Raw genomic sequence first — 24,809 nt, 5'->3', positions numbered from 1 at the left:
TCGCTCTTCTCTTTCTCGGAACAAATCAGTGTTTCGAGGTGAGTGACGCTGCTTCTGGTCTACTGTAGCCAGTTTGGCAATGTTCTAATTGTGGTCTCGGGACACCAGCATTTCATTCACAGGAGTGCACGGCAATTGCCAGACAAGAGACTCCTCCCGAGACCCCTCCTGACGGCAGAGTGCCTCGGCGGAGCAGCGCTCCTGCAGTGCACCAGAGCTGCCCTGCGGCATGGCCTATCATGTGCACCAAACTCTCAGCCCCACTGAGAGGGAGCTCGCTGTCTGGGAGAGCTGGCTGTCCCAGTCCAGGCTCTAAATCCAGCTCTGCAAATCTCAAGATTGCCTGTCGTGGGGCTGGAGCACTGGTACAGCAGGCAGGGCACGTGCTTTGCATGCAGCTGACCGGGTTTGATCTCCGGCATCCCCCAAGTCCACCAGGAGAAATTCCTGAGTGCAGCAGCAGGAGTAACCTGAGCACCGACTGATGTAGAAACCCCACCCTCCACCCTCCTGAAAAAGAAGATGTCTGTTTTGCTATGGGGTGCATTCTCCTACAGTCAGAGATCTAGAAAGCTGGTAAAGAAGAAAGAGCAGCAAGAAAGGAAGAGGAAGGAGGAAATGCAATAATGAACTGCTTGCCCAGAGGAACAATGAATGGATGGAGCTGGCCTGGAGACATGAATTGACGCATGCTCTTCATGCAGGAGGTCCAGAGTTCAACCCCGGTATGGCCCCAACAAAAACAGCAGATGAAGCCACTCGCCCAGGCAGACGCCATAACAGTGGCAGCTGGGTTCAGCCACGCAGGAAAGGAATGAGAAGAGAACAGGGCCAAGTGCAGAGTGAGGAGAGGCCAGGGAAAGGGGAGAACCAGGACAGAGGGGCAAAGGGCAGGGCCGTCCTTTACTATCTCGTACTTCATACTTAAAACCTGCCCTCCAATAACAGCACACAGAGCAAACCTTCAATTTGCATGTGCACGGAAACATCCTAGTTTGGCTTGTGAAAGAAAAGAACTGACTGCTCTGTACAGAAAATACATCACTCACATCACTCTGCGGGTGCCACTAGCTTACCAAAGATCGCTCTGGTTACCTTGTGCGACCTTACTGAAGACCGCCCCCGCACCACCTCTCCCCCGCCCCAGGTGTAGCTGACCAGAGCAGAAAGGGCACGCTGACTCTGTTCCAACTATACCAGGCTGCCATATAAGCCCACGAGGTCAGTCTCCATGTCCCCCCTCACCCCCCCATGGCTCCTCCCTGACTGCACAGTGCTCCCGGTTCCAGGCCTGGTGGATGGAATGTCCCTCCTTAAGCACTGGCAGGAAAGCAGTCAGGAACTCTCCCTTTCACAGAGAAAGAACAACTGTTTTTTATTAGTAGTTGGGGTGGGGGGTGGGGGTGGGGGTAGAGGGGATACAACTTGTCTTGGAAATGGTCTTCCCAAGGAACCGCTTCATCACTGCTGCCGTGGTGAGATCTGCAAAAGCCCGCCTTTCTGACAGACTGCCGAGCAGAGTGCAGGCCCCAGAAGACTCGGTCTGGCTCATGTGTCACAGACTGTGCCCCTGGTGCCACCTGGCAAGCCACAAGCAGGCCCCAGAGTACAGAGACCTGGTGTGTGGCACACGCAACGAGGGACAGCCCGGTGTCTGATCAGCTGGACTTGCAGCCACATGTGGATTCAAGAATAACGATTTCAGGAATAAAACACGAAGATAATCTTTAAAACTAAAATTGGATTTTCAGTATTTTGCTTCTTCCAGAACAGCAAAAACTTAAACTACTTTATCAACATACCACTGACCATGTGAACACACTCCTTCCCCTAAAAGAGCACCGTCAATATAAAAATAAAGAGCCCAAAAGCTAAGATAAATGCACTGAAGGGAAACTGAGGCATACAATGAGCTGTCAGATTATGGATGAATTCTGTATTTCACAATGAAAATCTAAGAGAAGCAGAAAACTTTGATTTACCAAAAAAGGGTTCTTTTGGGAATTCTTCAGTAAGTGTACATTATGAGGGAAACGCAGAGAACCCACTGTCCCAATCAGCAACATCCCGAAAGTCTGTGCAAATGTCCACTAGGGAGAAGGCCGGCTGCTCCCAGGCACGTGCGTGTCCCTGGAAGGAAGGGGGCTTGCAGGGAGAGACCCTTATCTAGCCTACCTTGTTTTTGGGATTGGATGTGTTCATTACACTTCGAGTTTCTTTTCCAGTATAAATGACAACACCTATTACAGTACCTGCGGAAACATGAAAGTGGACCTTACAGAAATCCTTTCAAGAGTAAGCACAGAGATTATACTTTCTAATTAACGGTTTGGATGGAAAGCACATTATTTAATTTTGCAAAAATATTTAACAGCTTATTTAGTTCGGCTAGTTTAAGAAAATCTAATCTCATCTTTCCAAAGGAACTTTGTGAAAGTCAAATTTCTTCAGCAATACAAATCCACCTACCCAGAATATCAGAAAGTGCGCTATAATTATTTCCACTGCACTGAGATGCTGAGCCCCGAAGTTCAAGGTAGAGAGGCTCCCTTTGTCACTATGGACTCACCATGTCACCTGCAAAACCAGGCAGGCCACTGACACAGGTGCTCTGGGCCCTCCCACCAGCCCTCCTGGAAGCCCGCGACCAGCCAGAGCTACAGCTGGCATACAATTGCAGTGTGAATGCAGGGGAGAACCAGAGAAACCACCAGAAGGCGTGCCTGATTCAACTTCTGCACAAGGCCAATTCCTCTTATTTACATCTCCTGAAAGGCTGGTTTCCCAATTGTAGATGTCAAGATGTAAGTTTATGGCTGATCAAACCTAAGGTGAAAGAGTAACATACCCTGGGGACAGGAATGACAAGACAGTGGTAGGGTGCTTGCCTTACATGCAGCTGGCCCGAGTTTGAGCCCTGGGACCCCATCCAGTACCCTGAGACCTGCCAGGAGTAAGCTCTGAACACTGGGTGTGGCCCCAAAACAAACACGTATACTTTTCAAATAACCACAGAATGACCCTAGGTTACTAAGCTCCACGAAAACCATCTCTGGGAAGGAGGGAAGAGCCGTGGGGGACATGAACCTGGTCCTGTCCGCTCCGAGTCTCCCCAGAGTCCAAAGGTGAGACACAGTCTTAGTGTTCACTCTGTATCCCCGCTCTGCAGTGCTGCCTGAGCTCCTGAACTCTGTGACTGCACACAGAAGTGGCTCGGCTTTCCCCACAGAGCCTTGGGTACCGGGTATGGGCATGCTGGATGCAGAGGGCATGTCTCTTCTTCCTCTGCTGTGGGTCGCGGGCCAGTGGGGGGCTGGACCCTGATGTTCACATGCAGAGCGACCCTCGGCACAGATGACACCTACTGTGCAGCTACACCTCCTCCGCTACCATCCAAACGAACTCCCCGTATGGGTTCACGACAGTGCACATTTAGATACAGAGAAAGACTCCCTAGCCAAACCACTAAAAACCTTTCCAAAATGCCATACAATTCTTCTGTCGGCAAAGTAAAATGTTAAAAATGATCTGATTCATTTCTTCCTGTTTTGCCAAATAAGTATGACATAATCGAAGCAGAAGTTGACAGTCCTAAGTACACACACAAATAAAAGTTGACCAACTGGAAATTAATCTTAGTACCAGAACAGTCATGTCTAGGAAGGCTAGACGCCATCCCCTCCAACCCAGGTGTGCCTGAGCAGGACCCACGGCAAGCTGGCAGGACATTCCAAAGTCCCAGGAGACAGGACTGAAGGAATACTGTGCTCAGAGAGATGGAATGAACACGACTGCATAAGAAACCTGAAACACACGTATTTCAAGGGTCTCCATGACATTTTCTTTGTACACAAAGGCTCTCGTACACACACTTCCAAGTCAGCGCCAGTCCAACCGACACACAGTCATGGGACAGGGACAGACCAAGCAGACACACACTCACAGGTTAGGGACAGAGTGAGCAGACACACACTCACGAGTTAGGGCCAGCCCAGCAGACACACACTCACGGGTCAGGCTGAGCAGACACACACTCAGTGGTCAGGACCAGCTCAGCAGACACACACTCACAGGAGAGGGGTGTGGGCCAGCGGCCTCCCTGCACTGGACAGGGAAGTCCTGGTGCTCATTTCTCTGCAGAGTGCCTGGGCCCCTGGTGCAGGCACTGGCCCCTCTCCGGCCTCTCTCCTGGAGTCTGGACCCACACGGGCCTTCCTGCCGCAGCACCAGGGCACATGCCCAGCTGTCTTGGTTTATTCCAAGAGATTCGAGACTCTCACAGGGTCCTCCTACTGGTCCTGCTCCGTGCCTCTGAGGCGCCCACCTGCCCTCAGCCCTCTGGGCTCCAGACAGCGACTCACAGGCTCTTCCTTGGAGAAATTCGAGGAAAACCCCGGCCAGGATGGCCCTTGTCAAGGTTCAAGGAGAGCCTAGGGCACAAATCGGTGGCATCTTCTGGGGGCGCCTCTGTCCTTGGTCCTGAGCACCAAGTGCCATGAAGTGTCCTAAGCCCAGGGCAGGTCTCGCATGTGCTGCAGTGTCATGCGAAAGGCACAGGAGTCAGGACACTACATTGCGCGCCACGACGTGCCGGGCTGTGCCCACGACCTCACCAGGCCCTCTGCTCTGCTCTGGTCAGTTGCAGCTGACCGTTTCGAGTTCAAGAGCTCCCAGAGAAAAGCACTTTCTAAAGGAGACGTTGGAGCGACTCCCTGTGCCTCCACGAGAAACGCTCCAACATCCCCAAACTCCACCTTGGAGAAACGAAACCCTCTCATCTGGGTCCCTACACAGACGGTTGGGCCATTCTCTGGGTAAAGGGCCTCCAAGCCCCTATGCGGCCCCAAGCTCGTGGGGTCGCTCGGGAAGGCACTGCCCAGTGGGTGAGGCCCCTAGGCCAGTGAGCAGGCATCCTCTGCAGGTGCGAGTCTTACCTGATGCCACCACAGTGCTCGCCCACAAGGTGTTCTCTATGCCGAGGCTCTCGTGAACAGGCGGGTCTGTGTCCTCCTGTCAGAGAGGAGAGAGCAAGTCAGCGGTGTGCTCCACAGCCAGGACACCAACAGCACCAGTGGCCAGCTTGAAGGAGAGCAGGAGCAGGTCTTGGGGGCAGCGGGGTCGGGGGGTTAGACAGACTCGGGGTGGTGGGCAGAGCAGGGACACAGGCCATGTCTGCTCCAGTGAGGCGCAACTCTGGCGAGGGCAGGGCATCAACTGGTGAACCTGGGGCGACTTGAGCGCTTACAGCACAGCAGCAGCTTCCTGACAGCTCCCAGCACCTGCTCCCTGAGCAGCCTGCAGCGGGGAGGCAGGGTGGGCAAAGGGTCCAGCTTCAGACTCAAGGAACCGGCCGAGCTGCTGCTTCTGAGTTATCTCCCCCCCGCAGTTGCTTCCGGGGGACAGGGCAACAACCCTCCCTCCAGGTCTCCCGCTTCCGCACATGCAACCAGCTGGATGTCCGAACACACCTGAAAGTGCGTGGAAGAAAAGGTAGACCGTGACCACATGTGCCACAGCAAGACTCGGAAAAAAACCAAGAAGACGGTGGGTCTACCCCTCACTGGCCCTCAGCATGGATAGCGTGCGATGGAATAAAGCACCACAGAAAGCCCCCAAACAACTAAAGGAACAGCAAGAAGACAAATTTCATCTCCAGACTCAACAATGTCTAACCTAAAGGCAATGAGAAGTCAGAAGGTAAACGCAGCCTTTAGAACAAGTCCAGTCTGGCTAAGGAACCTACAGGTCATGGGAAAGGCTGAAGGGCAGGTCTACAGGACAGAGTGTCCCTGAATTATTTGGCACAACCCAGTTTAGGTCACATCTCCTGGAAATCCATCTTTAAATGAACAAACAGAAAGCGCTTCCCAACTGTACCTGGGGCCAGGCTCCACCCCAGGACACACTCTGCTAGACAGAGACTCAGAACAACAAAAAGAAGCTCAAAAAAGCAAGATGGGAAAAGTCAAGACAAATAATGACTGAAAATCGAACAGTGGTGGGGGCAGATGGTTCATGGGACTGATTTGCCTTGCAGGGGCCCGTGGTCCCATGAGCACCACCACAAGCCGCTCCTGAGCAGAGCCAGGAACAGGCCCAAAGCCACAAGTGTGGGCCAGTCCCATCCCCCTCCCCCCCCCAATAAAGAAACAGATGTCAATAAGAAAAGAAACGCGGGGGTGCAGAGCCACCAGAGGTCAGCCTGTGCCCGCAGGTCGAGCGCATCAGCAGCCTGACGGTGCCTTCAGGCCCCCAAATTGCTGCTGTGCCTCCACCCAGATTCCAACAACTCGGGACCAAGTTTTCTGAGAAATTAAATGGCCAAAAGTTAGGTATTGGGGAGCCATGCCCACAAACCACCTCTGGCGCAGCTGTACAAGCTCATTTATCAGCCTTGCTTCAGAGACCCATAAATAAATCTAAAATAGATCAAAAGCCACAGTTAATCTCGGACTTGCTCAAGGCTGAACAGATCGAGGTAAATTGGAGGGGAGCAGATCAGCCTGGTGTCCACCCAACAGAAGCCCTGGCAGCCACTTGCTTCTACAATCCAAATCACCACCATGCCCCAGCAGGCCTAGACTGTCTCAGGGTGAACCTCACCAAGATACAAACTGCTGAAAATTCGGGTATGCGGGTCTTGTGACCGAAATCTCCAGGCTTTCTTGGGATCGGGATGTGCCACCTTCCCCCTCCCCCCTCCTCTCTGTACTTCCGGAAGCCTCGGCAGTCATATCCACACCCAGTTAAAAAGGTGCCACCAATTAAAAAAGTCATTTCAGCCATACCTTCCTGATAAACATACTGAATGCCCTGAACATACACGATGACCTTTTAGTATCGTATTGCAAACCATAATGCACAAAAGGAGAGAGGGAGGAGGGATACCTGCCACAGAGGAAGGCTGGGTGGGAGGCAGATGGTGTGAGGGAGAGGGGGGACATTGGTGGTGGGAGGTGTGCACTGGTGGGGGATGGGTGCTGGATGTTGGATCACCGTGTGACTGAAACCCAAATCATGACAGCTTTGTAATGGTCTTTCTCACAGATATTCAATAAAAATGAAAGAAAGGAAGAAAGAAGGAAGGAAGAAGGAAGAAAGAGACTGAGAGAAAGGAAGAAGGAAGGAAGGAAGGAAGGAAAGAAAGAAAGAAAGAAAGAAAGAAAGAAAGAAAGAAAAAGAAAGGTAAGCAAGCAAGCATGAGCTGAAATCTAAAGAAATTCAGACGCTGAGAACAAAGGCAAAGTTCATTAGAGGAACTCAGCAGTTAGTGGCAAAGCTGAGACAAGACGGTTGAGCTGTGCAAGTGTGAGTCTGAGTAAAGCACAGGAGGAGAGAACCGGTTCTCCTGCACGGGACTCTCGGCTGTGCTGGTACGGCCACTGTCTGAACTACAGCCCCCAGCCTGAACTGCACATCTGAAAAGACCACGAGGAAAGGATGACAATCCCCAATAGCCACAGTCGAGGAGGGGCCCCCCAGACAGAGGGCCCAGGGCCCTGCAGGGGAGCAGAGGGTGACAACACTTCCACTCTCTCTCTCATTCACCAGGCTCCGACGACGTGCAAAGGAAAATGTGACACGTAGGTCTCAGAGTGCCAGAACTGCTCCGACTTTGGTCTGTGGCTCCAAATCTCATTTGCCACGTAATCTGAGGCATTCACTGCATCTGTACAAACGTGATTCCGTGACATCTGTAACTGAGGGGGTGGCCAGAGCTGTAGACGAACACAGTGTCTGTACGTTACAGAACTCAGAATGGTATAAATCCAAATGGGAGTCACAGCTTAGGACGTTCAAGGCGATCTCCATGGTAACGACCAAGAAAAATGACTAGAGGAAATGCAAGGAAGGAAAGGAGAACAGCATTCAGACACTTCACTACAATGCTCAACCTGAAGGAAACAGAAAAGTGGAACGCAGGAAACTAGGGACCAAAAAGGAGCAAGTCACAGCAAAAGCAAACAGCACAGTGAGAGGAGAGAGGGTTCTTCCTGAAGACTCCACTCAGAAGACAGATGGGCAGAAGCTCCGGGTGCAGCTCTGTGCTGCCATCAAGAACTGGCTTTAGATCCAAGGGTCAGACGGGCTGAAAAGAGAGACGGAGGCACATAACATGCACAGAGTAACTGAGAGAGTAGTGGAAGGGGTGGGGCTGGGCTGGGGTGTCCTAGGTGTGCCAGGACATGGCTCCAAAACTGATCTGAGAGATTAAGACAGGCATACAGTACTAAGTATCTGATCTGACTGTGATGGGGATGTTGGGAACCAGGAAGAGAAGTGGAAAACCACGAAATGGCAAAATCTGACCAACACACTTTCTAACAACCAACCAGTGAATGATGACAAGATCCCCAGAGAATGTGGAAGAATGTGGAGGCAGGTTCTAACACATACCACCCCCAAACTTCCCGGAGGCAGCTGGAAAGGATCCCCTCCGAGGAAGGAAGGGCAGGTTCAAGGAAGAGGCTCACCTCAACTCAAATTAGGAAAAGAATAAGTTAAATCCAAAGTGAGCAGAGGTTGGAGGAAAAGACAGATGAGAACAGAGATACCTGAAATCAAGACCGGAAAACAGAAAAAAAGAATTTAAAGGCAGAAGAAGATGTTTTGAGAAGATGAACAAAACTGACAATTTGTTAGATCGATGAATCAATCTAAATGGGCCAAAATCAGAAAATAGCATGAGTACAGTTCTCTAGAAATAAAAATTATTTTGATAAAACTCTGAGCAACTGTCACAACAGGTAAATTCTTACAAACCCCAAACACGAGTATGACCAGTGCAAATCTAGACACACTCGATGGATGCCCAAACTCTCCTGGCAGAACGGGGGCTGAGGGCTCTGTACTGCGCTTCAATTATACCAGATAGTGAGAAGGAATGGCTGCCCTTACCAACACGCTCCATATCCAAGAGGGGCACTTCCTGTTGTCCTTCAGGAGGCCAATTACAGTCACAGTCGAAGAAAACACGGAAAAGTAAACTACAGATTCTTACCCTTGTAAAATCAATGTAGATCCCTACACAGAGGACCAGAGAAACTACAGTGGTTAAGGAGCTTATCTTGCCTACAGCTGACCCAGTTCACTGCCTAGCACCACATACGGTCTCTGAGAGCAGTGGCAGGAGACAGCCCTGAGCACTGTGTAGTCTGGCTCCAAACAGCAGCAGCAACCTAAATGAAATGGGGGTTGGGTCACACCTGGTGGTACTCAGGAGTCCTGGCAGGTCTGATGTATACAAGACACGGCCTTACCCTTGCAGTGTCTCTCTGGTCCACCCTGGTATCTGTATGGATGTGTGTATGTAGGAAGGTGCCATTTCTCTCCAAATGCCCTTTAAAAATGGTACGACAGGGCTGGAGTGAGTGCGGGGGCTTAGGTGCTTGCCTGCACACAGCTGAGTCTGGCTGGACTCCCCCTACACACACACACACACACACACACACACACACACACACACACATACACACATCGGGTCCCTGAGCACAAAGCCAGGAACAACCTTGAGCGCCACTGGGTATTGACCTAAAACCAAAACCAAGCATACAACAAACATAGCACTACTCTGAATTTCTGTCCCTGAAATCTTACATTGCTAATCGGTGTCACATAGCAGTAGTGTATAGCCAGTTTTATTTTGACATTTTTATATCTATGCTCAGAGAGAAAATATTACGATATGAGAACTTTTCTCCTTCGAGTCATAAGTGCTTGTTGCGATTTGGTGAGAGGAGGTGGCTTGCCTCAGGTTCCCGTAGGGGGTAGTACCCAAAGAGAAGCCACTCATGGCAGTGGGTCACCTCTCTTTCCTCAGAGTAACAAGCCCTACACTGTCCTGACTGGTGACTTCTCAAGCTGACATCTCCAAGCAAATTTGTGCTCATTCACCCATGGGGTGTGTGTGTGTGTGTGTGTGTGTGTGTGTGTGAGATATGTCATCTCCAAGCAAATCTGTGCTTATTCACCCATGCTGTGTGTGTGTGTGGGGGGGGGGGGTGCGGGGGACTGAACCCATCAGCCTGCGAGGTCTGTACTTGATCACCGAGCCCCACCCTGTCCCCAGATTGCAAGTCACTGGAAACTGACCCTCTGCTAATAGACTTCTTGAAGACAACAAAGAAAGCAACCAGAAAACACAGCTCTGAAGACTCCTATAAGAAATGGGCTTACGTTATTGATGTTTTCTTTCCACTCACTCATCAAACATTTCCCGGCATATAAATCATAGCCACTCTGCTAACGACTTGGAAAGCATTTGCTAGATTTGATGCTCTGATACATTAGTCTCTTTCACTTGTGAGTCAGTCCTAAACCGATCCAAGTCACCTCCCCGCTGCTATCCCTTCCACTGTCCCCGGTGGGCTCAGCCTCCTGCCCGCTCCTTGTCTTCCCATCCCCCAAAGATGGAGAAAGCCTCGGCTCACCTTGCTCCCAGAAAGCCTCGGCTCACCTTGCTCCCAGCACCTGAACCAGAGGCCAGCATCTCAGGAGGCTCCGAAGCCCTGAAGGGCCCAAAGTGGTGGGCAAGTTCTGAAACGATGCCTAACTGGGCTTCATTTCACCATCTGTGACCATGCATGTTCTGAGGACTTACTCAGCCCTGCCGGCTCTATGCTGAGTTCCTGAACGCTCCTGGTTGCGTGCAGGGCAGAACATGAGCACAGAAGCGGTCAGTGGGTGCTCCGAGAACTGTGCAGGCTCTTTGTCGAACTGCTGGCAGCCTCCAGCTTCTCTGTATCCCTGTGGTGCTGGCCCTGCTGGTTAGGGGCAGCGCCCCCCGCCCCCCCCCCCCCCCCTGTACACTATGAGGGCTCCTCAGGGCCCGCCCCTGCCACCAGTCGCTATCCATCTGCCACAGCAGCACAAGCAAGTCAGGACTTCTCGATGGTCCCGTCCAACACGGAGCTGAAACGATGAAGCATGTGTCTTCTGGCACAGTATTCCCATTATGTCAACTCCAAGAAAAACAAGGGGCAACAGAAAGTATAAAAATGGTATAAAGGCTTCTGAACTGGGAATAAAAGGGCCTATGCAATTCAGCTTCAGAAATGTAAGTGGGTGTTCCCATTACTTTCCTGCGACTCTTTCATCACGCAAAGGCTTTGTCTAACACAATCTGTGCTGAAGAAACCACAGTATCTGTGCTGTTTCTTTCTGCTTCTGTAATAACAATGACGGACTTTAAAATTAAACATTTTTCTAATATCAAGAAAATTATTGTCAAGGATAGCTATTTACTAATCTCATATAGCACAGAATAAAGACTGGGAAGATGGGAGAGAAATTATCTCTAAGTAACTTTCTCTTTGGAGTCCCACCGCCTTAACATTATATAGTTTAAAAAGATAAAATCTGCCTTCCAAGGGAGAATGCAGAATGTTACAGTTTCAAGCTGTTTGCTCAATAGCTACCCTATTTAACAAACAATAGAGATTTGCCTTTTAAGAGGATTTTTTTTTTATTGGAAAAGACATGCATGATGATATGTGGCCTGCGAAAGGAATCGCAGCACAGACGCATCATAAAAATGACTGACTGGGATAGGATGTGAAAGGAACACGAATACTACTGCAAATCAGTGACAGCTTCAAACCCCAGGCTCTGAGCGAACGACTCTGTTCGGAACCGTGAGTGACATGGATGCTTGCACGGCCCGGGGAGCGCCGCTCCTGACATGGGCACAGGGCTTGCCTGTGGAGCGCTCTTCACGCGCGTCCCCGGGCTCGACAGGCTGCCTGCGGTGCTGCTCCCTCGTCTCTCTCCGGCTCGACAAGCAGGAGCCAAGTCCTTCAGTGGCCACAGCGAGTGCAGGCACAGAATCAGTCATCTGGTACTTTCTCCTTCCCTCCAAGACTCTCATCTTTAGCAATTTAGGGGTCAGGAGAGGAATCTTTACAACGAGTGGACTAAGAGCTTGTGAGAAGCAGCCTGGAGAGATGTGAGACAGCACTGGTTAAGAGCTGCGCCCCCACCCTGCTGAGATGCCACCCCTGGAGGCAGGGAGTGGCGCATCAGAGGGCAGGGCCAAGCCAAGCCCTGCACTGAGCCTCCGTCTGGGGACTCTGTCCTGTCTATGCACTTCGTTCCCTTCACTGTTCCTGTGAAGATCAGCACGGGCGTGGCCCAGCTTCTCAGCCTCTCATCACCACCTGGAAACTCTGACCTGAGCTCCATGAACAGAGCAGAGGGCCAGCCCGCAGGGAGCAGGACATGGCAGAGACAGCGTCGGCCCATGCTGCTGCTGCAGCAGCCCCGTTCTCACTCTGCTCCCCAGGTCCTGGCCAACTGGGTCCTGAAGCAGACTGAACCCTTCCTGCTCGAAACCCTGATCTCACACAGCCTTTGTCCCAGTCTGATGGAAACCCACCTGATTCTGTCTGCCAAGTGCCCTTCTCCTAACCTGCACTCTGAACTGCTGATGTGGAGACACATCCACAAGCCCGTCACCAAGGGACCAAGACGGGGAGGCGGCAGTCGGAAGGCTGGTCCTCCCACGACCATACGCCCACTAAGGGACAGGGCTCACTCACCCGGGTAAAGGTGCCTTCAAAACTATGAATGTCCAGGTGTGGCTTCTGCGCATGGACGTATGCACTGATCGAGAAGAGGTCCTGAAAGACAAGAAGCCCAGACCGACCCATCATCGCTGGCAAGCGTTCACCACCAGTGACTTTTTCTTACATTACTATGACAGTGACGGCTGACTTATACTCTGGGTGCAGGAAGACTAGAAATGAGAGTTTTCAAGCTCCAGAGCTCTGTGACGATGTCTCTCAAGCCAAGGACAATGTGTCACTGGCCCCCACGCTGGTATGGGAGGGGGCCTGCAGGTGTGCACACATGAGTTACCTGACATCCAAGATGGACATTTCTCAAAAAAAAAACAAGAAATTGAGCTTCCAAACGACCTAGTAATACCGCTCCTGGGAATAGAGCCTCGGGGCCCAAAAACCATAATGCAGAAAAGCCTTCTGTACCTCTATGTTCATTGCAGCACTATTCCCAAGAGCCAGAATCTGGAAATAACCCGAGTGCCCAAGAACAAACATCTGGTTAAAGAAACTAGGGTACGTCTACATAACGGAATACTACAAAGTCACCTGGAAAAATAAGTCATGAAATTTGCTTACAAATGGATGGACATGGAGAGTGTCATGCTGAGTGAAATGAGTCGAAAAGAGAGGGACAGACATAGAATGATAGTATTCATTTATGGGATGTAAGAAAACATAGTATGAGACTAATAACCCAAGACAGTAGCAACAAGGGCCGGGAGGACAGCTGATGGTAGGAAGCTTGCCACAAGTGGAAGGAGGGCAGGTAGGATAGAGAAGGGACCACTATGACAATGGTAGTTGGAAATGATCCCTCTGGATAAGAACTGAGTGCTGAAAGTAGGTAAGGTGATATGCATGACAGCCCTTCAGTAGTAGTACTGCAAACCACAGTGCCTAAAAGGAAAAAAGTGGGGGAGGGGAAGAGAGAAGGGGGGTGGGAGGGAGACTGGAGATGTTGTGGTGGGAAATGTATACTGGTGGGAATTTTGTGTGACTGAACCCCAACCAGGAGCAGCTTTGTAACTGTGTCTATCTCACAGTGACTCATGAAAAAAGACTACTTAACAGGAAATCATAACACAGAAAGATAAAATATTTTTAAAAGAATGAAATGGAAATTGTAGAAAGAAATACATCAAGTCTGAAAGAAAGTCCTGTGAAGAATGCACCCACAGTAGGCAGGTGCAGGAGTGGAGAGAGCGCGGGCATGAGCGGAAGTGGGGGTGCGGCGACGAGTGCAGAGCGCACGTAGAGAGCACTTGCAGCAGAGAGAGTGGCGTGAAGGGAAGCAGGTGGCGGGCAAGGCAGGCGGTGGCCCAGGTAGGTGGCAGTCTACGCAGAATGCGCAGAGGTGGCGTCTCTGTCATCAGGGCAGGCACTGCCCAGGCTCCCTGTGCTGGGAGACGTAATGGCTGGAAACAGGCTGAACTGGCAGTCACCCATCAACATACGGCTTTAGAAAGATAAAGATAAAAAAAACAAAAACAAAAACAAACTACGAATAACTTAAACAGCAAAGCTTCATGACTCAAAAAATGGCAACTCAAAATAACCCAGAGAAAAATGACACCACTAGATAAAAGGGGGAAAATATATAAAAGTCAACTAATTCCTCATATTATAAATAACAGAAGCAGAACTTGGTGGAGCAAAATACTTCAAAGTGCTGGAGGAGGGCTACAGTGCCACCCAGCAGGTCAATCCGTACCTGCGGGGCAGGTACATCAGTAGCCTGATGGTGCCTTCAGGTTTTCTGATGACCCAAAACTTCCACTGCGCCTCTGGCCAGACCCCAACAACTTGGGATCAAGTTTCCCAAAAAATTAAGCTGTCTGGGACTGGAGTGACAGTTACAGCGGGGAGGGTGTTTGCCTTGCACACCGCCAACCTGGGTTCGAGTCCTGGCATCCCATACGGTTCCCTGAGCACCGCCAGGAGTAGTAATTCCTGAGTGCAGAGCCAGAAGTAACCCCTGAGCATTGCCGGGTATGACCCAAGAAAGCCAAAAAATAAAAAAATAAAAGAAATTAAACAGCTGAAAGTTAGGTATGTGGGAGTCACGCCTACAAACCACCTCCAGCTCAATAACTGAGCTATATAAGCTCATTTATTGGCCTTGCTTTAGAGACCCATAAATAAATCTCGAAAGAGATCAAAATCAGGCCATTTAAGCGCATTAATGGCCATGATCCAGACTCACAAATGAATCTTGGAAGAAGGACGCATGCTGCAGAAATGTCTCCTCAGCCCATGCCAGGCTGATTTCAGTGAGGTACCTCAGAGGGGGGCAGGTATGTCTCTCTGTCTGCCCCAAATGAACCCCAGCAGCCACAAACCTCCAGAACCCAATCGCTGCCACACTCACAGTTGACCTTCACAGGCTCGTCCTGAGCCCCTTACCACGAGAACGAATCTGCTGAAAAATCGAGGTCTGCGGGACCAGTGACTGAGAACTCCAGGCTTCAGAGTCAGGGGTGGGCAACCTCCCCCCACCTTCCCGCCCTTCTGGTTTCCTGGCAGTCTCGCCCAAGAACGGCCTCCGGGCTCCACATTAAGGACATTAATGGCCATGATTCATAGACTCACAAACGAATCTCGGAAGAGAGCAGCAAGCCACAGAAATGCTTCCGGACCCCAAATACTTAAAAAATTTTATAATTTCAGGAGCGGCCTCTTGATATCTCATACTATTTATAACAAGCAATACAAAATAAATTATTTCGCATCTGCCTATGGGGCAGGCTTGGGTTGTAGTGGGACAATTCAAAATAATGGTGGTGGGAAGGTGTAATGGTGGTGGGGCTGGTGCTGAAATGTTGAACGTGAGCAGTTACTGTGAACAACTTTATGAAAATAAAATTTCATAATAAAAAAGTAGTGTGGAGTTGATGCCTGCTTCGGTCAGCTAAATCAGTGGCTGAATAAACAGCAGTACTCCTACCAAAAAAAGTACTCGAGGACTGTCCACTCAGAATTCCGTGTTCAGCCAAAATACCCTTCAAGAAAACAGTTATTTTCAAATAAGTTAAAGCAAGAATTCACTGCTAGCAGATACCCTCAGAAAACGCTGAGAGGACTTCTGGGCCAGAGAGCACCAGCCTCCACCAAGGACAGCGCAGCCCTGGGGGGTAAGTCTGGGCTGGGTAGACCCCAAGCCCTCAAAAGCAGCAAGGAGATAAGGCAAAGGTGACCACCGAGAGCTGGCAGCTGAGGACACACAGTGCAGTGGACCACAGCTTTCCTGTGCCCTGAGCCACTTAGACAGCAGCCAGGAGGGAGCGCTGAGACCTCCTCCAAGGGCCACCCCCCACCTCCCTTGCTCACAGACGTCCAGCCTCTTTCCTCCGTTCATTCCCACGCCAAAGGCCTCTCCAGCTCCTACTCCTTTGGACCCTTTTCCACAGCTTCCATTTGGACTCTGATATCCTCAAAGGTTTAAAGAAACGCATCTGAGGACTAAGGCAATAGTGGAGTGGGTAGAGGGCTTTCCTTGCAAACGGCTGACCCACGTTCAATCCCCAGCATGCCCAAAGGATCTCTAAGCACTGCCATGAGATCCCTGAGCACAGAGCCAGGAGGAAGCGCTGAGCTCTGCCGGGTATGGCCCAAACCAAGAACAGAGCAGCAGCAGGGGATGCAGGGTGACGTCCATGGGAGAAGACGACGGTGAGCTCAGCACCTGGAGCAGAGACAAGGAGGTAACTAACACACACTCAGTGTTGAGTGAAGCCGACTGACACAACAAGAAATGCACCGAAGACCACACAGACCTACGGTGCCAAGAGCAGAATGTTGGGTAAGCAGCTTGTGGTGCCACACTTCGCATCTGAAGGGAGAGGAAAGCCACGCCCACTGGCACCTCCTGCTCCCACGCCCGACTGCAGAGGAACGTGCTCCATCTAGACCAGACACCACACGACTGAATAATGGCACGATAATGGGATTGTCATTCGAAGCTTTTCACGATAATTTAAAAATCATTCTGAAGTTTTCAATAATGCAGGAGAGCCTGTGCTATTAGGTCAAGGGTAGCATTTGTCCGCATTACTTAAAGGTCATTAAAATACACCCTTAATCATAACATGTGGTTCATTACAAATAAAATTGCCTTTCGTTCAATAAAACTAATTAAATGTAAATGGTATTGTTTACTGCTATATGGATCTTTTGAAATAAATCAGCTTGTCATGATTTATTGAAAATGCCTGTGACCTCACTGTTGTTAATAAATGTGCCCGATGGCAAGCAGAAACGTCGTTCCCCGACACTGCTCATGCCTGGGGGGCACCCCAACAGCACAGGCCAAACGCTGGCTCAAGTCTCACTCCAGGTGACCACACAGCCCCACCCATGCCGAACACAGTGCTCCTGAATCAGGGTCACTGTTGGGGGAAGGCTGACACACCCTTCCCTCAACACCACACACACACACATACAGAAGAAGACTGACAAACATTCCCCCAATACCACACACGCAAAACCAGGCTGACACATCCCTATGACCAGGCTGACACAGCCCCAACACCTCCCCCCACCACACATACAGACAATCAGGCCAACACACTTTCCCCCCTACACTACATACACAAACACACAGCCAGGCTGACACACCCTTCCCCAACACTACACACACACACACACACACACGCACGCAACACCAAGCTGACACAGGCCTTCCCCCAACAGAAACCCACCACCAGGCTGACACACCCTTTCTCTAACAACAACAGCAGCAGCAGCAGCAGCAACAGCAGCAACAACACACACATCCACGACCAGGCTAACACAGCCATCTCCCAATACTGCACACGCACACCACAGGTCTAAGCTGACCACGCTCCCTGACAGACACCTGCCCCCTCCCCTTGGCTTCAGAGCACAGGTCCTGGCTCCCAGAAATGATGCTAATGCAGCCACATCCCGCGTACTTCTGTGGTTTTTCTTCTTTACTACCTCGATTTTGCTCCCACTCTGGCCTCTCTGCCAAGCTGTGGTCAGTCACGGTTTAGAGCACCTGTTTCAGCCGTCCATTTCAGAGAACCCCCAGAAGCCAGTCAAGTGAGGTCAGAGTTCGAGGAGACCTTCCACCCCTCTGAAGGGCTCTTGTTGTTCTAATGCTGAGCACATCTTACTTAAGGATGTGCTCAAGAGAGAATGAAAGGACCCAGGAGAGAATCTGCCAGGGAGGAATGGCAGCTAAAACCCAGGCATCAGCCCTGGTGGTATTAGTGAAGGAGCTGCAAGAACTTCCGCAAAGAAAACACCTGCTTTTAGCAACCATGGGCCAGCTGCAAGCTGGTACCTGGCGTTGGGGGGCAGCAAAGCTCTATTCCGCCACATGAAGGAGGCCCAGCCCAAAGACCTAAGCAGTGTCTGTGGGCAGGAAAGGGCTGAGAAGGGGGAGGGGGTGAGCGCAGGGCGTGAGCACCCCTAAACCACTGTGACTCACCATAGACTTTGGTGGGGATCGCCAGGCAGAAACAGCAGCAGGGGTTGGGGTTGGCCCTCCTCAAGCCTGCCCAGTGAGCCCAGGGACAGTCACAGAGATACTCCGCCCAGCGGGCCACAGGTGTGAAGCTGTTTGGATCCGTGGTGGCTGGGGGCAGCCGGGTCCCCTGCTACGTCCTCAGGGGCCAGGTGAAAGGCCCCAACAGGGTGGCACAGACATCTCCAGCCTGGAGGCGGCAGGGCTGGGTCTGCTGAGACCCACAGGCTGAGAAAGGGCAGGCGGGAATCCCATGCTGAGCCCGGAACACGGTTCCCTAGACTTGAACCTAGTCCAGGTCTCCTTAAGTCTGTGCAAAAGGAATGACCGGTCACCAGGTGGTGCTGACAGGCCTGGCTCAGGCTGTATACTTTCATGTTCAACCAGAACAAATGCTACAGGCACTGGGAACTTGACCTGTCCTGACTTACAATGCCACATGGAGTGGAGATCAGCTCAAGTGAAACCAAAGACAGTAGCCACCTCAGAATCTCGCTAATTGCTGAACTTTGCCAGACTTTGGCACACAATGACCTGGCACCTGTCTGCACACCAGTCCACAACACAGGACTGGTCAGCAGACAGAAAGCTAGTTCCAAGAAACTACAAACTACCATATGCAGAGACAAAGAAGAAAAAGCCCAGAGGGTCTCAACAGAAAAGAAAGACCTTCGAGAACAGATGACTGGTTAAAGAAACTTTGGTACATCTACACAATGGAGTACTATGTAGCTCTTAGAAAAGATGAAGTCATGAAATTTACATACAAGTGGTACAACATGGAAAGTATCATGCTAAGCGAAATGAGTCAGAAAGAGAGGGATAGACATAGAAAGATTGCATTCATCTGGGGGATATAAAGTAACAAAGTATGAGATTAATACCCAAGAATAGCTGAGATCAGCACCAGGAGGATTACTCCATAACTTAGAGGCCAGCCGGGTATCCTAGAGGAAAGGGCAGTTCAGATAGAGAAGGGAGCACCAAATAAAGGGTGTTTGGAGGATCCTCCTAGGAGGGGAGATGCATGTCGAAAGTAGACTATGGACTGAACATGTTTGCCACTCTATGCCTCTTTTGCAGACCACAGCACCCAAAAGGAGAGAGAGAACACAGGGGATTGCCCTGCCACCGAGGCAGGGGGGATGGGGGGATGGGGGTGGGGGGGATATTATCCATGGTGGTGGAAAATGGGCACTGGTGGAGGGATGGGTATCTGATCATTGTATAATCGAAACCCAAGCACAAAAAATTGTAAATCTACAACTGTACCTCATGGTGTTTCACTAATTAAAAAAAATTTTTTTGAAAAAAAAAAAAAAAAAGAAAGACAGAGCTTCGAAGACCCCAACAGCCGCTCAAGATGAACCACCGCACACCAGAACGCCGTGCTTTCCGAGCTGGCAACGAGACAAGGGCGAGTTGCTGCCCCACCACTGTTCAACTCTGGGTTGGAGATCTCAGCTGGGAGGGTCACACAAATGAAAGACCCAGAAGGCTGAACGCCTGTACGTGCCAAGCACCACGCAGGTTCCCGGGCCCAGGGGTCTCCTTCCACAAGGGCCCAAGCGAAGGCTCTCCCAGACTCCTGACTGCCAGTGCCCACACTGGCAGACCCACTTAACAGGCTCTGGGCAAGCAGCGTCACTGCGGGAACATGAGGCTCCTTTCAGAGCGAGGCGGAATCGCTCTCCGTCACCTCGAGCACTGCTGTGGCATCCCCCAGAGTCCCAGTCTACTGGCACATCCCTGCGCTCACCCCCAGAGCCGGCAGCCTCTGCGTGCAGCTCACTGCCACTTTCAGCTTCCAGTCCGTCTCTCCATCCAGCTGATCCGTTCGAATAAAGCAGGAACCTTGAGGTGAGAGAACAAAGAGTCACTACTCCCGCACAAAGGTACCAGTGCTACAGCAGTGTGAGGTCCTCTAGAGAGGCCCCCAACAAATAAATCCATTAGCAGCCTTGATCTGATTCACAAAATGAGTCTGTCACACAGATGGCGGCCATTACCTGTTTCATAATCATTGCCTATTTGCTACTGTTATCTTTAAGGTAGAGTATGGACCAGCGCCTCATTTTACATAGACCACACTGATCATTTTTGTCTTTAATTCACCTTCATAATGATAAAAATACCAAGCAGACACACAAATAGAAAGAAGATCCCAAGCCGAGGAGGGGCTCCCAGCAGCAGAGCTCCATAGAGGGCCCAGGGCCCTGCAGGGGAGCAGAGGGTGACAACACTTCCATTCTCTCTCATTCACCAGGCTCCGACGACGTGCAAAGGAACATGTGACACGTAGGTCTCAGAGTGCCAGAACTGCTCCGACTTTGGTCTGTGGCTCCAAATCTCATTTGCCACGTAATCTGAGGCATTCACTGCATCTGTACAAACGTGATTCCGTGACATCTGTAACTGAGGGGGTGGCCAGAGCTGTAGACGAACACAGTGTCTGTACGTTACAGAACTCAGAATGGTATAAATCCAAATGGGAGTCACAGCTTAGGACGTTCAAGGCGATCTCCATGGTAACGACCAAGAAAAATGACTAGAGGAAATGCAAGGAAGGAAAGGAGAACAGCATTCAGACACTTCACTACAATGCTCAACCTGAAGGAAACAGAAAAGTGGAACGCAGGAAACTAGGGACCAAAAAGGAGCAAGTCACAGCAAAAGCAAACAGCACAGTGAGAGGAGAGAGGGTTCTTCCTGAAGACTCCACTCAGAAGACAGATGGGCAGGGTGTTTTTGGGGTATGTGTGTACGTATGTATGTGTGCGCCAACTCACCTGGCAATGCTCAGGGCTTACAACTGGCTTTGTACCCAGGGATCATTCGGGGGGGGGGGGGGGCGGGGAGAGGCTCGGGGACCACATGGGATGCCAGGGGTCGAACCAGGGTCAGTCGTGTGCAATGCCAGTGCCCTACCCATTGTCCTTTCGCTCACAATGGACGGTAAGTGCTGGTCAGCTCTGCCCTGCTCAGCTTAGACTCACTCTGATTCTCTGTGGCTGCCTGACTTCCCGCTGCACTGCAATACTGTGTCTTTCAGGGCTTTGTCTTCATACTCAAGGAAGGGCAGCAAATTCCTGAAGTCCTATCACTGCTGGTGGGAAGGCACGAGGCACAGTCATACCCAAGACGGTTCAGGGGGCCACAAGGGGAGCTGGGGATCAAATTCAGATCAGCTGCATTCAAGGCAACCGGCCGAGCTGCTCCGATATCGCTCCAGCCCCAGTTTTAAGATTTTTCTACCCTGCATTGCGTTTCCTCAGCTCACACAGGGTCACCTCCCCTCACCCCCCAATTTAAGCAGCTAGGCTCTAGTGAGGATCTTTCCTGCAGAGACTAGGGTTCTTGTAACTTCAAGGGCAAAGGAACTCAGTACAAGAGGCAGATGCGCAAGTACGGGACAGGGAAGGCAGCAGGGAAGGGCTCTGCCCCCACAGGCTCAACTGCTGTCCACATTGATCCCTTCTCATCCCCTGCACTATGAATGATGCGGCCACAGCAGCCCGGGGCATCGGCCAGGCCCAGCAGTTCCTTCACCACTGACTTCCATCACCCTCACCCCTTCCCTTTGGCTGTGGGCTTTAATGAGGGAAGAATGTTCTTTCCTTTTGTTTTTGGACCACGTCTGGCGATGATTAGGACTTACTCCTGGCTCTGGGCTCAGGAATCACTCCTGGAGGGCTTAGGAAACAATATGGAATGCCTGGAATTGAACCCAGGTCAGCTGCAGGCAAGACAAATGCCCTATGCACTGTGCTATATCTCTGGCTAAGGAAAAGATTTTTTAACTATCCATTTTATCAGCTGATTGCAAAATCTCCTCAGCTCCTTATTAAAGGGTCATGCCTAATGAGTTTTGAGAAGTGATTATACATACTTTGGTATTATGGGTTAAGGGATATACTTGTATTATTTTTTGTGTTCTAATTCATAATGGGCCGGAGCAATAGCATAGGGGGTAGGGCGTTTGCCTTGCACGTGGCCAACCTGGGTTCGATTCTTCCACCCCTCTGAGAGAGCCCGGCAAGCTACTGAAAGTATCTCGCCTGCATGGTAAAGCCTGGCAAGCTCCCTGTGACGTATTCGATATGCCAAACGCAGTAACAAGTCTCACAATGGAGACGTTACTGGTGCCCGCTCGAGCAAATCGATGAACAACGGGAGGACAGTGCTACAGTGCTACTTGCACTGTGTAAAAATTATTATGTAAATTATTTGTATGATTTTTCAAAAGATTTATGAAATTTATATAGTGAACAAAATAACTGGGTACACTCAATTACTGAAAAAGTAAAATATAAAAACTTACAAGGGCTTATTATTTAACAGGTCTTTGTTTGAGGGGGTGTTGGGGTTTCATTTTTTAAATTTTTGTCTCTGGGTCACATCTGCTGGTGCTCAGTGAATACTTCTGGCTCAGTACCCAGGGCCCACCCTGGGGATGCTCAGGGACTACTTCTGGTTCAGTACCTGGGGTCCGTCTGGGGTACTCAAGGGTCCATGCAGACCCTGGGCTGCCTCAACACGGGAAGCAGAAGCCTGTGCAGCCACTGAGCTTGCTTGCTCTATGACCCTGCAGCTTAACATTTTTTTAGGAATTATTTTTTCCCCTAAATATAAAAACATTTATTTGGGTATACATGTACTGATGTGATGGTAACTCAGAAGGGAATTGGATTTTTGATTCTGGCACATATTCTGAAACATCATGCTACTTGCTCTGCTGTAGATTTGATTTCTAGTACTTTTTTTTAAAGTGAACTCTTAAGTCTCATATTTTAAGCATTCTATGTTTTTTTTTTTTAATTTTTATTTTTTTGGGATTTTGGCCACACAGGGCTGTGTTCAGGGGTTACTCCTAGCTCGGCACTTAGGAATTACTCCTAGTGGTGGTTGGAGGACATAAGGGATGCCAAGGACTGAATCCCGGTCAGCCACGTACAAGGCAAAAATGCCCTACCTGCTGAAATACCTCTCCTGCCAAGCACTCTTGTTTCTAAACATGCAGATAATATATAGTTAGTGATGAACTTATTAAACAACGGAAATAATATAGATGCCTTTATTCATAAAAAAGGACAGGCTTCATGTGCAACAATGGTTATGTCCCAACAACTTAGGGAAGCTGCTGACAGTAACTATATTAGTAACCTGAACTGGCAGGGCTGGCTAGGATTTACATTTACAGCAGCAAAACCGGGAGCACGTGATGACCACCTTGACTTGTCCTCAGGGACTGCACTGGATGAGGCTCCTACAGCAAGCTCTGGCTACGAGGGAGGCCATGAGGCTCGGCAAAAATGAATTATTCAATTGTTCTTCTCATATCCTATTACAGACGGCTTATGAATACTTGATTTGAGTTTGTATAATTGACAGGAGTTGACAGGAAAGGACAGGTTTAATGACAATCAAACTGAGATCAGCGAGGCCATTGTCTCACACACTGGCCGAAGCAAGTGCTGATCAAGTAACGAACGGAGCCAGCAAGACGGAGCCATGGACGCATCCTCGAGCATCATGCATCACCTGTAATATTAGCAGACCTCCTGCAACAACTCACAGATCCAATCGCTTCCAACGAGCTGGGCTACAGTATATGCCCAATGAAAGAAAAATAGACATTGACTTTGCATATATAATACCAGATTGTTTGCCATTAAACTTAATTTCTAAATCATTTATATGACTTAATGACTCTGCATGAAATTTTTAAGGTGCTGGAAAGATGAATCACATCAGAGAGAACGTGGATGAGTACAGTGTCATTTAGCAAGCCCCTTGCCCCACTAACAAGTGACAGCTGAGCAATTGTGATATGTCCCATACACCGGAACTATAATGTCATCACTTAGGAGACAACAGCAAAAGATATTGACATTTATAAGAGATTGATGAAAATGAGTTCTAAAGCATTAATTTCTCTTAATACCACTAAAAGAATTGTGTGCATTCAGGAGATATTTGATCTGAATTAAGAAACTGATGAAGCAATTGATTAATTGGAATTTAAGCCATCAGTCACCAGATCCATCAGCAGCTTCATTTACATTCTAAACAATCAGCTGACAGCCCGAGAGAATGCCCTGTATTAATACACAGTCAATACGATGCCGGAGAGGCTCCAGAGCTGCATTGACAACCCCCAGCTGCTACTGTCCACTCCCCAACACACTGCATCCACAATATTATGTCACACTGAGAAAGGCTGAAAGACCTCCAATAGAAAAATATTCAAATTCTTCTCCATTTAAAATGGAGCAGTGTTAGTACATACAGAAAAGTTCAAGTACGCATACTTTTGAAAATGAAGCAACCAAAAAATTTAAAATAATTACTTAAAGCCACATACACAGAACAGATCAAGTCAAGAATTCTAGATGAAAAGGTAGTATCATGACACAAATTTCATACAACAAATGGGCAGCTATTTAGTTCACTCTGCAAAGATAATGATCATGAGAAAGCCATACTTTTATAGCTGCATAAGAGTTAGCAATGGTTTCAACAATGTAACGTAACAGAAAGAAACTGCAGGTGAGCACTATAAACAAGTCACACAAGGCCCAGACTCTGGCCCGCTGAAAGATCTTTCAGAGATACAGGAGACAGCAGATGGGCTGGCAGGGTGCTTGCCTTGGCTGCTGTCAATCTGAGTAAGATCCCCAGCACCCCACTTGGCCCCTCAAAATCTACCAGGAGTGATCCCTGAGTGCAGAGCCAGGAGTAAGCCCTGAGCACCACTGGGG

The 24,809-nt window shown here is 49.8% G+C and overlaps 1 protein-coding gene across 2 annotated transcripts in view; it reads right to left on the bottom strand.

Annotated features, from left to right (window-relative positions):
- ATP9B (ATPase phospholipid transporting 9B (putative)) overlaps positions 1–24,809 on the bottom strand; it is a 124,042-nt gene that overhangs the window by 50,940 nt on the left and 48,293 nt on the right. For both annotated transcript variants that reach the window (XM_056131486.1, XM_056131487.1), the window contains 4 exons: positions 19,808–19,902; positions 12,537–12,617; positions 4,935–5,010; positions 2,176–2,252 (listed from right to left, as the gene is read on the bottom strand). In XM_056131486.1, coding sequence (XP_055987461.1) covers positions 2,176–2,252; positions 4,935–5,010; positions 12,537–12,617; positions 19,808–19,902 — 329 coding nt within the window. The remainder of the gene's footprint in view (positions 1–2,175; positions 2,253–4,934; positions 5,011–12,536; positions 12,618–19,807; positions 19,903–24,809) is intronic.

The sequence above is a fragment of the Sorex fumeus genome, unplaced genomic scaffold, assembly GCF_029834395.1.
Source record: "Sorex fumeus unplaced genomic scaffold, SorFum_2.1 ptg000092l, whole genome shotgun sequence".
NCBI classification, from domain to species: domain Eukaryota; kingdom Metazoa; phylum Chordata; class Mammalia; order Eulipotyphla; family Soricidae; genus Sorex; species Sorex fumeus.
This window is presented reverse-complemented; position numbering and strand designations above follow the sequence as displayed.